The 15,889-nt window shown below is 43.7% G+C and overlaps 1 protein-coding gene across 1 annotated transcript in view; it reads right to left on the bottom strand.

Annotated features, from left to right (window-relative positions):
- Nucleotides 1-620: 620 nt before the first annotated feature.
- The window catches only part of LOC147886406 (ABSCISIC ACID-INSENSITIVE 5-like protein 2), a 34,617-nt gene continuing 19,348 nt past the window's right edge, over nucleotides 621-15,889 (bottom strand). Inside the window, exons 3-4 of the mRNA XM_087395947.1 lie at nucleotides 11,777-11,806; nucleotides 621-1,415 (exon numbers count right to left, since the gene is read on the bottom strand). Coding sequence (XP_087252073.1) covers nucleotides 1,332-1,415; nucleotides 11,777-11,806 — 114 coding nt within the window. The 3' untranslated portion in view covers nucleotides 621-1,331. The remainder of the gene's footprint in view (nucleotides 1,416-11,776; nucleotides 11,807-15,889) is intronic.

Below are 15,889 nucleotides of genomic sequence, written 5' to 3'. Positions count from 1 at the left end.
TCTCAATCTCACGTCCTTGTGGAGCGTAACAAGAGCTCTGATACCACTGAAGCGTGAATAACAATTCTAACACATATAATAGCACCAAAAATCGAATATGCATGAAAACACATGAAAAGACAAGAGGCAATCACTGGGTACAATCTCCCTCCTCGAGGTGTATGGCTTGTGATCGCACACCAAGAGTATTTATAATATTTCAATAAGAGCATGAGCCATTGATACAAAGTCACATATTCATCTCTTGAACATTCCTTTTCCATACTTTTCTCTTGAGCATCCTTTTACCTTACTTTTCTCTATGTCACTCCTTTCCTCACGTACTGATCCAAAATTACATGTCAAAAGTGGAAGGCTTTTAAGCACTCTCGTCATGAAGGCTAACGCACGAGAAGAAGCTAAACAAAGAGCAGATTCTCTTCATGAAGCTACTATATGCATGAAAAAAAGAAGTGTTTCAATTTGGTGTTCCTCATGCGAACTATTTTAAACAGAAGACTTTTTGAAAATGTGGCTGATAGGGCAATACACTGTTCAGAAAATAAAAAATTGTTATAGCAGCAAACCACAGCTTCGATAGTATTCCTAAACAAGCTTCAAGCTAATTCTTCCAAGCCACTACAGTCTCAGAATCGGAAAACTAATTATATACACATCAAGAAAAACACAATCATTCAGATCTTCAGGACAGTACAGCAGGCTGTGTCACCCTTACCACCAACAATTTACGGTGATGATTTGCATCACAGTTGCTGGAATGACTAACTGTTTCCATCTTCTGGTACATGCAATCTTCAAGTGTTTTCACACTAGAAAAAGTGTCTTTGACATTAGTCGGTATCTAATACACCTTCTGCGATGGGTTGGTGGAGGCAGTGACACAGACGGTCGAAAACCTTTAAGGTTCTCCTGTCCTAGATTGGAAATTGCTTATGCAAACAAATTGTTATGCTTTGGAAAAAGAAAATCCAGTTTGCGGCCATGCTTGTTTACACTACATGCCTAGATCTGATGCAGAATGAAAAACACAGAGTACATGTACACATGTATGATCACTCAGGCTAGGGCTCTTTTGGAAAAAATGGAAAGGCATGCTGGATTATATAGCCTCTCCGGCAGACATGGACGAGACAAGATCCTCCAACAGGTATACGAAACTGAGGCCTCAACAGCACAATCTTATTTCTGATTCTTAAAAGGTGCAAGACCCATCCAAGTTCTTGATCTTCGATGAGGCTCCTGTGCTGAGCCTCCTCCTTGCATGTCTCAGCCCCTAAATGGCTTCAGTTGTGATAAAATGTTGGTCAATGCTAGAAGTCCATGTATGCCTTTCACCAGGAAGCTGTTTGACTCCTGCGAAGTAGACGTACTGGCCTTGGTGACTCGCTTGTCACAGGTATAAGAGTCTCCATTAGCTGTAAGTCCAAGGGAAACAAGTTAGATCAGAAAAAGTACCTTTCAAGTTGAAAAAAGAAGCTGTGTATCGTTGAAATCAAAAAACAAAAAACTCAAAAGGATTTAAAATTCGAGACAATAATAAAATCTCATATCTTCTGTACTTATAAAGGAAAGCAAGGGGGAAGCAGGACAGCTGGAAGAGGAGGGGGAGGGGGAGGGTGGGGAGCAACATCCTTCATACTATGTTCTACAATTTGGATCTAGTAATTGGTTTCAACTTTCAGCTTTCAATTTGCAAGTAGAATCTCTCTGTGTATTGTTTAGTTATGGTGCATGATGTATGTACATCAATAGTCAACTATGGTAGAATCTACTAGATTGTTGATGGTGATTGGTTATTGCATTCTATGGACTATAGTCACTGGTATATTATCCCTCTCCCCCTCTATGCCTTTCGAACCCTCTCTCCTGGCCCCCTCATCTGGAAAAAAGTAATTTACAAAGGTGGCGTACTTGATGTACCTTTAAAAAATTTCCCTTACGGTACATATATTGGTACTCGTGCTGTACGTATGAAAACCTTGCTTAAATATAATCTGTAGACACTGTCCTTACCCCTGCTCTTATCCAGCCTACATTAAGGGCTGCACTTGCTTTGGTTCATCTTGGAATCATCTGTGAACATTTCTCCCATGCTCGTCTGTAAATGACCACCTCAGTTTTGAGCTGTCGTAATGTTACTGTTTCAAATATTACCTAGTTTGACAGCAACAGAGGAAAGGAACTTTTCATTAATGCTACCCAATCTTGAGACTTGCCAGCTGGGTTTTCTGTACTATGATGTTGTGCAAACTCAAGTTTCGAAAGACCAAGATGACGATTCAATTTTTTTCAATCATATCTCAATATTTTACTTTATACTTTTTGACATTTTGGAGAATCATTTCTTAAGAGCAAATATGGCAGCTTATGGTAAGGATAAGGTTAGTGATGGCTTGTCATCACTATCCTTGTCCAACCATTTTTGGAGAATAATTTCTTAAGAGCAAATATGGTTGTCATCAGCATTTATTCAAAGGGGGGGGGGCATTTATTCAAAGGGGGGGCGGGGCGCGGTGAGTATATATCCCGAGAGTTTGCTCATTTTTAGGCATCTCATGGTATAATTCATCGATGTATTGTGCCGTACAAACCACGATAAAAAGGTGTAATGAAACGCAAACGCTCCAGCAAAGGTCACTAAGTAGTAGAATAACTCCTAGAGTGAAGTAGATGAGGCCCCCCTACTGAAGGTGTTTTCGAAACTGTTAGTAGTATAGTGTCACATAGTGGCACTGCTTTATGCTTTTACGGCCATGATGGAATGTATCTAGCTGTGGAAACTACTTGCAGATCCAGACATCTTCCATCACTATCTGCACTGACAGTTAGAGTGCTTTAGCCATTGCGCACAATCCAATGTTTCATGCACGCACTAAGCACATTGTGTCAGAGAAAGACCATCAGCAGGGGATATGCACTTGTCTTATGTTCCAATGCAAGACAATATGGCAGATATCTTCAACAAAGCGCTTCCACGACCCAAGTTTGAAGTTTTTCGGCGAGTTTTACAGCTGATTTCATTTGTTACAGAATAGTGCCATCCCCTACTTCCATAGTTGCTAAAGCCTTTTAGATAGAAATGTGCAACTATATCAGGCATCTCTGAGATGTTTCCAAGATTTAGTTCCCTGGTATGGCCTTGTAGGCTAGTTTTATTTTTGGGACATTTAGTCCACATAGGTAATGTATGACACTTAGAGAACATATGACGCTTAGGACTCTGTCCTTACCCTAATCTGTATTTTCATTTCAAAACTTACTGCAATACACATTTACTTTGTTTTTCCTCCACTGCTGCTTCATCTTCAGCTGTTGCATTCCTGGTCCCATCACCCTTCTGCATCTTGCCCAGAGGATTTGGTTGTGTTCACTTAGGCTTGTGGCCAGGGAGGATCCACCCAGTTTTCATTTGGGGAATGGTGGCTTGGTGCACAGAGGGAAGGCATGCTTTCTCACATTTGAGATGACCTGGCTAGCCTGCTTGACAACAAGCAGGTGATGTGTCCCCTTCGACTCGTTGGTGCCCAGAGCTATCACGGGAGGATAGTGTTTGGGAGATGATTGCCAGCATCACCGCCTGGAATATCTGGCTGGTATGATGCAGTGTTGATGGGGGGGGAACAGTCTTGACCTGCGGGTGTCAATATATAGCATCACATCATCCATACCATGTGAGCTATTTGGAAGCAGGGCACAGAGAGTTCTAGGAAGACGGCAGAAAAGTGTGAGCCAATCCCTGAAGGGGAGAATGGCAGTATTGCCATTGTCCATAACTGCACCAAGAAAGTATAACAATCGCCACTCTTCCCGCAAGGCTTGGCTTGAAGCATCTTCTATATTCTTTACAGATAGAGGTTATGATGGTTGCCCCGCCCCCCCCAACCCCTTAGCTGTTGGTGCCTGCTTTTGGGGTATCCTAGCCAGTGAGCTGAGATCCTGAGAGGCAGGTGCAGGACAGTCAACACTCTTTTAGTGCCTCATGGATTTCTGATTTTGCATCTTTCAAAGCTTCTGACAGAAGGCCCTTTTTAAAAATTTTAGTCATTAGCTAAGAGTCTTAGGGGCACCATTTGTGGATATGGAATATGCCTTAACTAATATATACAAGGGGGGCCCCCTCTTTCATCAATGCCATCAAATGAATGCAGTTAAACAACTCTTAAGCAATATAAACATTAGTAAATACAAGGTAATTTTCTGGAAGATCAGAAAAAGTAAAATTCAACATAGGAAAAAAGGAAACCTTTCACGATATAATTAAGCATAAAATATTCCAAACCTTTTGGATCAGATTTTCGTGAGAAATTTTTCAGATCCAGCAATGAAGGGGTATGGCACAAGCAGCCTGTTTTTAGGCAAATGTAGTCTGTGGCAGACGGCCTTGCTTGCTTCGGATACAGCAAGTGAATGAGCTACAGTAGGAGAGTGCAGTTAAGAGCATGTGTCAAAGTTGAAGAGGAGATTAACAAGCAAGATTGGGGAAAACAGAGATCAAGACAACTAACAAAATTAATAGTTCTCAAGGCTCACTGTACTAATAAGACAGGTTGAAGCTGTCGAGGAGAGAGAGTAGTCAAACCATTAGAGAAAGCATTACGATGAACAATTGTGTGCTAAAAACACTTGGTCTGGTGGGCTTAATATTATTGGGGTGGAAGTAAAGACTAAAAGCAACACATGGTAGGTTTTTTATGAAGCAATACCTGACTACATTGCACTGGAATTTAAAGAAAAGTTTTAAACTCAAGGTAAAGTTTATTCCTCCTAGAAAACCTTGACTAAAATGTGAATTCTTTTGAAACAATTGCATCATGCCAAAGCAATCAGACTGTTTATGACATTAGATCTTGCACTGATTGAATTGAAACAAGACTTCTTCAGCCACAGAAGTTGCAAGAGGCACATACAGTGTAACTGGGTGGCAGGCTGTGATAGGCGAGCAAGGCACTACATCAGGCCTGCCCTGGTTGTGTAGAGAGTGCAGAATCATGCTATATGCTGGATGATCTCTGGGATACTTTTATTTGTTTTGTGTGCGTGCATGCGCGTGTGCATGTGTGTGTGTGTGTGTGTGAGAGACAAAGAGAGGGAGAGAGAGAGAGGGATTATTTTGGCATTCTGCTAACCATCTGGAGTCGGCACTTTGTGGGAGCTGTTCCGAAATTCTATCCTCTTCACAATGCAGTTTACTCATTCCAGGGAGTACGGCAAAAGAGAGAGTAGATAAAAAGACACGGTTGTCCCTTAATATCAAATCTTATGTCCTTTATGTAGATGTGGTGCTTGTTTTTATGTTCATTTTCACTCTTTTTGCAATGTACATCTAGAAATGACTTCACATTCAAGGGATGATATTGGGCTTCTGGTTACAATACTTTTTTAGTGACTCAAGTGCAATTACCTGACCTTAATTATATTTGAGGAGCATGTCCAATATCTCCAATGGGTTTACAAGAATTACCTCAATTATATTTAAGGAGCATGTCCAATATCTCCAATGGGTGTACAAGCATTAGCTTTACACCGGTTAGTTCTGGAATGTGTACTATACAGGATTCTCAGTAATGTGAGTCGTTACTCTACTATGTTCTACATCAGGTTTCCCAGGAAGACATAATTGTGCTTGTTATTTCAGCATAGTTCGGTGCAAAAGGGTACATTGCAGAGTGTCACCAGCTTGTGTCCACTTTCATTCTCAACCATAGCAAAGAATTGCTTGAAGCATGCTAAGACATCATACTTGGGTTTATCCATTGAAATCTAAGCAGATGTCTTTACGTGCTTCAAGCAATTAGTTGAGAATGAAAGTGGACACAAGCTGGTCACACTCACACTGACAAGGGGGTGAGTATATGTCCCAAGAGTTTGCTGTTTTTTTAGCATATCGTCGTGTTATACACACCACAACAAAATGGTGTTGCAAAACGCAAAATGCTCCAGCCTCCAATATCACAAAGCAGTAGAGCAGCTCCTAGAATAAAGTAGACGAGGCACCTAGGGCTAGGACGCTTGAGAGGATGGTGGCTGCTACAGAATAATTCAACTGTCGCTGAAACTCAAGATTCCTCACAACAGCTTGGGTGTCCCCAGCCAGAGGCATCCCACATGCACTTGAGGTCCGGAAGGATTTTGCCAAAGGGTCCACTGCCAAAAGAAAGCGCGTCGAGCTACACTCAGCCCACCCTCCATCCTATTTGGGAGTTTGGAAGCTCGATCCCAAGCCTCCACTCGTTCGTAGGTCCCCGTCCAGGCACTCCATCCAGTTCAGACAAAACAGAGAGCCTTGAAGGAGTGATGCAAGACCCCTCAGGTCCAAGGGCCTTGGAAGCCCCCTTCGCGAGTGTAGCCTCTCCCACTAAGTCTCCTGCCATCCAACAATGGCACATCTCATCGCTCTGCATTTGGACTAGCCATGGGCCAATGGATAGAGTCTAGACCATCGTGGGCCATCAACCAAAACAAATATTGTTGGGTGTGGGGAAGAATGGAATGGAGATGAAATACGAGGAAGAAAACAACAAGCTGAGGAAACCCAAGTGTACTTGCAATTGGGTGATGAAGAAAGCACACGAGTAGGCCAATATATGGCCCCAAAGTCAACTCGTCAGATAAGGACTACAATGTCCTAAGTGAACTAGGTGTACTAGGACTAAATCTCATAAGTGGCCTACAAGCCCATACCAAGAGTAAGTGCTAACAAAGTGCTAACAAAGTCCTCTCCATGGTATGGCTGAAGCATCTTAGAAACATCTCAAGTATACCTGGAAACTATAGCATGGTTACACATGTAAGTCATGGAAATAACAACCTATGATAGTCCAGGGAGATCAACATCATGTAATAAATGGTGCCAAGAGTAAGGTATACCTCGAAACTATATCATGGTTACACATATTCATCATGGATATAGCAACATATGATCGTATAGGGAGATCAACATCATGTAATAAATGGTGCCAATTGTAAGGTATGCCGAAAAGCCTCAAACTTCGATCGTAGAAGGGCGTTCGTAAAAAGATCTCCTAAGTTATCCTCCATGGGAACCTAGGACCACTGTATCTCTAGCTAGCAGTCGCTCTCGAACGTATGCAACATGAAACACCGGATTAAGCACGACAGCCAAAGCACTCTGGCTGTTAGTGTAGATGATAGTGGAAGGGTTCTATGAAGATCTGGAAGTAGCTTACAGCCAAACACACTATACTGTAGCTGTGAAGGCTACCCTATACTCAGCTTTATAGCTGGAATTAGTAATTGTAGGCTACTCTTAAAAAGGACGAGTTTGTTTGTGTTGAGGACCCCGATGAGGATGTGGTGGCACCTCTTGTTGTGGACCAGCCCACAGCGCATGAAGGCGTTTGAGCACGGATCTAGTTTCCAAAGGGTTGTGATCAAGAGGGGTGCTTTCTTGGTCACCACACTCACGTTAGTTGGGCACAGTGGGATAGAGGACCCATTTGCTCTTTGGGAGCTTGGAGCTAGCTTCCAAAGAACTAGGAGCAACTTTGTGCACTGTCGCACTCGAGGGGAAGGAGTAGGTAAATACATGATAGAAGAGATTAACATAACCATCCAAGAGGCATGGCGGGAGAGGCTTAGAGTGGCCCTGGATGCAGCGCATCCAACTCTTTGATTCGACTAATTCTTTAGGACTGGTGGTTTCTTCATGGATTATGACATTTGTGACCCCTACCTGCTCTTGTACAACATATAGCCTAGGGAGGTAAACGACAACTAGAATATCGCTTCAAAAGGTTCATTGGGATCTTAGGTTGCGGTTCCAATCAAATGGGATCGAGTACTCAAACAAGATAGCAAAGGTGGAGTTCTTCTACATCACATGTGTCGGCGATTATTTTTACATGCACGGCCTTGGAGCTCTTCACACAAAAGCACCCATTTGTTGGAGCAGCATAGGGCCCCCTGTGTGAGGAGTGTTTTCCAAAAGCCCTTGCTAAAGCACGAGCTTCTAGAGCTATAAGCTTGGGGGTGAGCCCTTTGACAAAAAGCTTACTCAAGAGGGATATGTTTTGCATCTCTAGATCGTTAATGCCCAAACCGTCCTTTGCATATGGCATGATCACACTTTGCCAAGCAACTCTCACTCATGTGTGCCACCTAATGCACCCCAAAAGAAAGTTGCACACCAATCTCCTAAGTGTCCCCCATACATCCTTTGTGGAAACACCAGCAGGATGCGGCGTACTAAGCCATGGCCAAAAGAACCTATTTCACAACAATAGCTCTCTCTACTAGGGACAGCCTAGCCAAGCTCCAATCAAGGAGCTTCCGGCACACGCTTTCCAGTACCAAAGCTATCTGCTAATTTGCCAAGATATCCAAGCCCACCTGGCTGCCCAAGTATTGGCCCATCAAGCCTCGAGGTATCCATCGAAAGACAAATCAATCCGCCAATAAGCTCATCCTATGTCGTTGTCAGGAAGCCAAATAGTTGGTTCCAATTTATCTTGAGCCCAGATGCCTGGCAATTAATCTCTAGCAAGTGCCTAACCCACTCCAAGCTAGCTATTGCACCTCCATAAGTCAAACCATGCTTTTGCAAGCTGTTAAGTCCAAGAGCACCTCCTCCTATCAAATCAAAAGATACATCCCACACCTCAAGCCTGGCCTGCAACTCTCCATTGCTTCTCTAAATTGCCTCTACTCACCAGAGTGGACACAACCATCCAATGGGCAAGCCTCCTTTACGACCCAAATATGTGCTATGATTTGTTATAGCTTCTCCTAATTCACACCTCTCTTGAAGCCCAAGGTAACGCTACTCCAAATGTGAGCCAAATAGGGGAGTGATCTAACTTCATCGTGGCTTGCCAAAATCTCAATGGACCCCCTCTATGCAAAGCCCAATCTCTAAAATGAAAGATATCTAGTCTCTCCAAAGCCCGCCATGGCAACATTGCCAAACGAGAAACGTAGGCTCCCCTAGATCTTGGTGAGCTTGGGCTCTCATTAAACATGTCTAGTCTCTCCAAGAGCCCACCATGGCCACATTGGTTGTCACAAGCATCCACACACCTGCGGCCATGCTAGCTAGTGCCAGCGCAGGCAGCCAAGTCAACGGCCATGTAGACGTTCGTACAACCATTCAGGCAGCCTTGCGCAATCAGCAATCAACACACAGTCAGCAAGTAGTCAACGCCACATCATCGCACGTCAAAAAATGCAGAGTTCACTTTGTGGTCAAAAGTCAATGCGTTGACTTTTGTATCAACGTTGACTTTTTCACTGACCTGATCAACGGCCGACATTGAACAGCCAATCTGGTCAACGGTCGGCGTTGACCAAGTCGGCCAGGCTGACCTATCAGCCTATAAAAGGGCAGTCTCTAGCCCTCATTCATCATCTACTACTCAAGCCTTCAAGCCTTCAGAGCATCAGAGTCATGCCTGCCCGCAGCAGACCAACAGGGTAGCCTCAGCCTCTTCAGGGATCTAGTGAGGATTCACCTCCTCTACGTAGTCTAGTCTTCCAGTTTTGCAGTGAGTTTCAACCCCTTCATACAGTTGTATTCAACCCTTTGGGCATTCATTATTCAGTTGTATATATTTCCTCTTCGGAGGTCCACTACATTCTCTCCCTCTGATTCTCTCACTCACATCCACAGCTCACTTTGTGTATTGAGCGCATCATCTTGCAGTTGCAGTTAGTATTGAGCAGGAGAGAGAGTGAGGATAGTCTATCTCCCGCTACATTGGCCAAAGGAGAAATTAGGCTCCCCTAGATCCTAGTGAACTTGGGCTCTCATCAAGCATCTTATACTCGGATAGAAAAAATTGCTCCTACGTGTCTCTCTCTACCAAGGGCTTGGTAGAAAAGGATCTCCCCTTAGCCCATCCTCCTCAAAGTGCCAATTACTAAAGTCCCACAATCCATGAGTTCATATCTAGAAGGGAACCAATAAGTTGGCTCTCAGCTAGCTCAGATTCTCATGGGTTTATCCCTTAAAAGAAAACTAGGTTTCTTTCAATGCTTGAAGCAATTTGTGGCTATTGTTGAGAATGAGTGAAGGTTGCATAGTGTAGACTCTACAAACCAACAGAGGGGGGGAGTATAATGCATTCCTTCGTTCTTTCATCTTCCCACGCCTCTCTGTAACTTACTTGTCACATTTCTTTAAAGATTTCTTAAAAGAGAGAGGCATGAAGCATCAGTGTAACTCCATATACACCTCAATAAAATGGTCTTACTCCTCCACGATCTTCCTGCCTAAAGCCGTCCCATCGACGACCGCATCCACAATCTGAACAACCAGATTGTCTTCAACCCCGATGCCGCTCCGACCTAGTTCCAAGACCTCCGCCTCTACCGCCGCGTCCGCAATCTCCACAGGCATCACCTTCGCACTTACGAGGATATGCATGTCACACATTTTTGGAAGTACTCCACGCCACATCACCACAATTGGACCGCTATGCCATCCTACAGTCAGTCCTCACCACCAACCTCCTCTAGCGCGGTTGACCCAGGGACAGATCAGCAACAGAAAAGGCGGCATGTTAACATCCACACAGTACAACCACCGAATGCAAGGTAATCAATGAGTAAAGGTGACCAGGCCGAATGATCTAGCACATATGTGCAGCACACATTTTGAACAAATGCCCAACCAAGGCCTTAAAAACCATTACTCCCCTCTAGGCTCAATATGATAGGAAACCCAAGATAGACCTATCTTCAGTTGCTCCTTCCCAGACTACCCAACTTGTCGTCTTGTCCCTGATGGCCACTAATTCTTCCTCAAACTTCACACGCTTGCTAGCCTTACACACTTCATGCACTGACAACAAGTGATAACCAAGAGTTGAAACATACAGAACCTAGGGAGGTATGCTTCCCCCCACTACCATCGGGAATTCTCTTCAAGTTGACTCACCTTGAATTAGTACATTGGAATTATCAACAAACCGCCTTCGAAGGTCCTGGGTCTCCTCACGAGAATGTGTCATGTGTCTGGAAGAAATAATGTCTACAATCCACTCTCAAGACTCACCAACAATCTGACCTGCCCCTTCTAAAATTGAACTCCTATGTCCATAGCATCCAGATGTTGAAATGTTGGGGATGTTGGGGTTGTCGCTGTTGGTACCGCCAGACCATTCCCTGCTGTAGAGGGCACTTTCTCCGATAGTGACCCTTCTCGCCACAATAGTTAGGCGACCCATTCCCCTTCAAGACCTCACAATCGACATCGGACTTTAACATCAATTAGGGTGCAATCAACAATGCTTAGTCATTAAGAAGTACACCTTAAGAGCATTTGTAGCTATATGAAATGGAAGCCAAGGCGAGACACAAAGTCGTAGCAAACATAACAAGCATTCAATGAGATACAGGTATGGTTCAAGACTTTGACAACTCTACACTTTAGAGGTGCTAGAGGCCATTCCTTGCAAACGAAGTCATGCATATTTGAGTGTCTTTATATGGAAGCAACTTCTTGAGGTTCTAAGCGGTACACCAAATGTAATACTTACTGGAGTAAAAAAGCAAGCAGTTCGTCATCAACACCAGGTATTTCAGTTCTTACATAATGTTTGTAAGTCATTGATCACACCTAAGGAAATGCTGTACTTTCCATTCTTTCACTGTATGAGGTTACTGCCCTAGTCTAGCTGAGATACTTATTGTCAAATATATCGAAAACATTTAAAAGACAAAGAGAACATTCAACAAGCAAATACAAGGTGGAACATCAATTATTAGGGAAAATTTCAGTCCTCAAGAAGCATAAAACACACAAGATCATCGTCCTCACTTGTTTTCTCCTTTTCTCTGTTGCTTCAGCCTGCAACATCATAAGAAAATGGCAATGAGCACTGAGCTCTTGAGCATCATGACTAATATCACAAAGAAAATGAGCATATCCTAAAATTAAAAAAATAAAGAGCCAGAACAGGACCACATTCCAAAATGTAGCAAAGTAACTCTGTACAACGCAAGCATGAACACAACAGATGCACCCCCCCCCCCCCCCCCCCGTCCGCAAAAACACAGGCAATTACTAATGCTTGCAGCATATACGATGTCAATGATTAAATATAATGCCACCAGGAGTCATGCTGAGTAAAATCCGTCATGGAGCATCTTTTAAACAACTAATTCCTTGCAGCTTGTAATCATGATGTGCCAATTAAAACTATTTTTTAATCAGACAAGGAAGAGCAATTGAAAGAAAGATAATTGTTTATACTTCCCAAGAGTACAATTTGAAAACCATATGTAGCCTCAAAATTTAGTAACACAACTCTCAACTGACGCAGCCTTCCGAGGAATGTTCTTAATGAAACACAAACTAAATATGGCAGTGTACAAACAACCAAAGGCCCTAGTCTACAGGTTCAAGGCCGCTATTCTCATATGTTCCAACTGCTTATAATGTGTAGTTCTAAGCATTATTTAATATATAAGCATTGAGCTTCGACCAATTTGAGCACTCTGCAACTTTCCTTGAATTCCTGGTTGGTCAAATTTTACTCTCTTTTATGTATTGATGGGTAAAAATTGGTGCTCATGGAAATCCGGTGATCTGGGCCAGGGACAACAAGGTACCAAACGTAGTAGAGAGCAAGAGTGCACGACTCAACATACGTAACCCTAGGTGAGCAATCACATGAGGACTGCAGACATCTCTCCCTATTCAAGGTGGGGAGATAGACCACTAGAGTGACAGAAGCATTGTCAGACAGCAGGCTACCTCACGTAGACTACAAAGGAGGAGGGAGGGAACTGGATAGGCTAAGCATGAGCGGCGATCCAATCACTGGTTTTCTTCCTTGATGCCAGCCCTCACTAGATCTAGAGCCACTGTTGTACGAGTTCATTTTGTCTCCCCTCAGTCATCCAGTGGAGTTGGTCCCATTGACAGCATACACAGGTCCAGTCACTCGGATGGATGGCTAACCGGTTGGTAAATCACCAGGGACTTCCCCTCGTTCACTTGTTTGGGTTTTCTCTCTCTCACAGTGACAGCGCGATGTATTTCTTTTTTCTTCTCATTCCCATCAGCCTTGGGTATGGGTGCCCATATGGTGGCCCCACCCCTCAGTATTTGGGCTTTTCCAGTCTCATAGACCCTTCGGTCTTTTGTAGACGTTAATAAACTCTCTCTCTCTCTCTCTCTCTCTCTCTCTCAGCCACTTTGCTGTTAAGCTTGACGTCTCCGTCAACTTCCACATTATCATCACAGTGCCGCTAGCACCCATCCTCTCCCTGAGCTCAGATTTTCTCTTTATGATTTGGTATCGTTATGATTATATATACCTTTGTAAGACTAGAATAAGTCCAATCATACAAATTTAGATTTTTTGTTGTTCTAAAGATCAAAATTCTACAAAGAATATAAAAGAGAAAATGAAAGAGAAGAAAAAAGAGGTAAACAAAAACTTTTATGAAAAACAAAAGGAAGATATACTAAGCAAGCAAAGCAACACTTATGTCGTCGTCAGTGCCCAAGCATAAGCAGCTACACTTATGATTATGGCTCTTTTGTATTCATCATGGGCGTTGACGCCCGCTTAGAGGCTCCAACCTTTCAGCTCATTGTATCAAGTTCTTTCAGCCTCGTAGACCCTTCGGTCTTTCGAAGACTTTTAATAATCTCTCTCTCTCTCTCTCTCTCCCTCCCCCCCCCCCCCCAAGATGTAGAGTTTATGCTCACATCAGAGAAAGAGATAAAGCAGCAGAGACAATTTGAAAAATCTATCGGTACAGCCAGCCAAAAAGCTAGGAAGCTACTCGAAAGAGGTATTGAAACATCAAAACAAGGTACTGGGTCTAGCACACAAGCTAGCCAAACAAGTACTCACTACATAAAGTCTGAAGGGTCTCACAACGGACTTTAATACAATCATATCATATCATCTCTCTCTCTCTCTCTCTCTCTCTCTCTCTCTCTCTCTCTCTTTGTGATGAGTTTGCATGAGTCAGTCAGAGGAAGAGTACATGCCCCTGGAGGCCTATCAGACTGGATTGAGAGCACAATCGGGAGTGAAGCAAGGTTGCCCCCTCTCACCTACTCTTGAGGCTCTACATTGATGAGAACATGACCTTCATTGATCGCCTAGGAGGTGAGGGATCACTGCTTGCTGATTTGATGATACAAAACTTGATGTATGCAGATGACATAGTCCACTTATCTTCTTCAGCAGCAGGATTATAGAGACACCTAGAGGCCCTAGAGGTGTTCTACAGTGAGAGAGACTTGACAGTCAACCTTGGCACGACCAAGGTTATGATTTTCAACATCTCATGGGCGTTTTTCATCGACATAGCTTCACTTACCGAGGAGAGCCGATGGAGATCGTGCAATCATACATTTATCTTATGGCCGTTGACCAATTTTTACAATGATCCATGTAGCCAGGGCACGGCTTACATAAGGAGGAAGCACTAGCCCAACTAGAATGACAATGCTTCAGGTACACTTCCAGGACCCCTCGATGAAGGGATGGCTGTTTGATATACTAGTGAGGCCAACACCTATGTATGCAGCACCCTTCTCAATTAGTGATCTCTCAATGGCGGATTGGTAGAGATTTGAGAGAGGATATGGCTGATTATGGGATCCAGGATGATTTGGAGTAAGCCCTCAGTTCCTCACCAAATAGTATAGGCAGAGTTCATGATGACGCCAGTCCAAATTGATGCCATGTTCCAAACAATGACATGCTTTGCCTAGATGTAGACTACCGAGATTGGTTAGAGTCATCTAGACGACTAGCTATAAGAGAGGGGTTAGCACGGCATGGTATGCACGCATATCTAGATGGTTTGTTAGTCAGGGCATTCAGACGAAGCGACTCCCCCCTTCCAATACAGCTTGGATGCCCCATCCACCCTACTCCCAAGATGAGATAAACCGTATCATACGGTTTGACCTACTCCAGCTCTATACATCACGGACTTTTGGGGGGAGAGTAGGGACAACCAAGAGTTCCCCACCAAGATCCATCTCTATTGTGACCACGTTTTGAGAGTATCAGAGGATGGAAAGATTATGAGACCCCAGTACTTGGAGGATGGACGAGTCTCACATGCATTGAGGATAGCCCTAGCAGATGCGTGTCTCATCCCAGCAACTGTAGGATCAATAGGCAAAGAGAGAGTGCAAGTTGCAAAGAGTCGATAGAGTCTGTCACGTCAAATCTTGGATAATGAAAAATCTAAGTAGAAGGTACTTGTACCTAGACCTAGGACTAAGTGTCCTGGGTGTCACATAGGACTAAGTGTCCTATGTGGCCTAAAAGGCACTAACACTACAAGTGCCTACATTTATGCCTACAAGGCACATACCATGGCCTATAGGGCATCACTAGAACCACCAGAAGATGGCCTACAAACCCCCCTCCATGGGATGGGCTGAAGTACTCTAAAAACGTCTCAGAATACCTGGTATTTTCTGGTCATGGTGGCACATGTTCATCCAAAAGGATATAGCCACCTATGAATGTACAAGGGATGTCAAATCATGTAACAAAGGGAACCAAATGTAAAGCCTGTCGGAAGACTTCGAACTTGGGACGAGGAAGTGCCTTTGTAAACATATCTGCTATGTTGTCCTCTGTGGGAAGATAGGACAACTCTCTATCTCCTGCTGACAACCGCTCCCGAACATAATGATAGTGAACTTCAATATGCTTGGTACGCGCATGAAACACTGGGTTACGCGCAATGGCCAAAGCACTCTGGCTGTCACTGTAGACAATAGTAGAGGATGTCTGGCAAATACCAAGATCTGTAAGTAACTGTCGAAGCCAAACACACTCTACTGTAGCAGTGAAAGCTGCCATGTACTCAGCCTCACAGCTAGACGTGGCAACTGTTGGTTGCTTCTTGCTGAGCCAAGAGATACATGAATTGCCAAGCAAAA

This window comes from Dipteris shenzhenensis, chromosome 24 (genome assembly GCF_047967505.1).
Source record: "Dipteris shenzhenensis isolate YYH24624 ecotype China chromosome 24, Dip_SZ_1.0, whole genome shotgun sequence".
In the NCBI taxonomy this organism is placed as follows: Eukaryota; Viridiplantae; Streptophyta; class Polypodiopsida; order Gleicheniales; family Dipteridaceae; genus Dipteris; species Dipteris shenzhenensis.
Note: the sequence above shows the minus strand (reverse complement) of the source record. Positions and strands in the feature narration are given on the sequence as shown.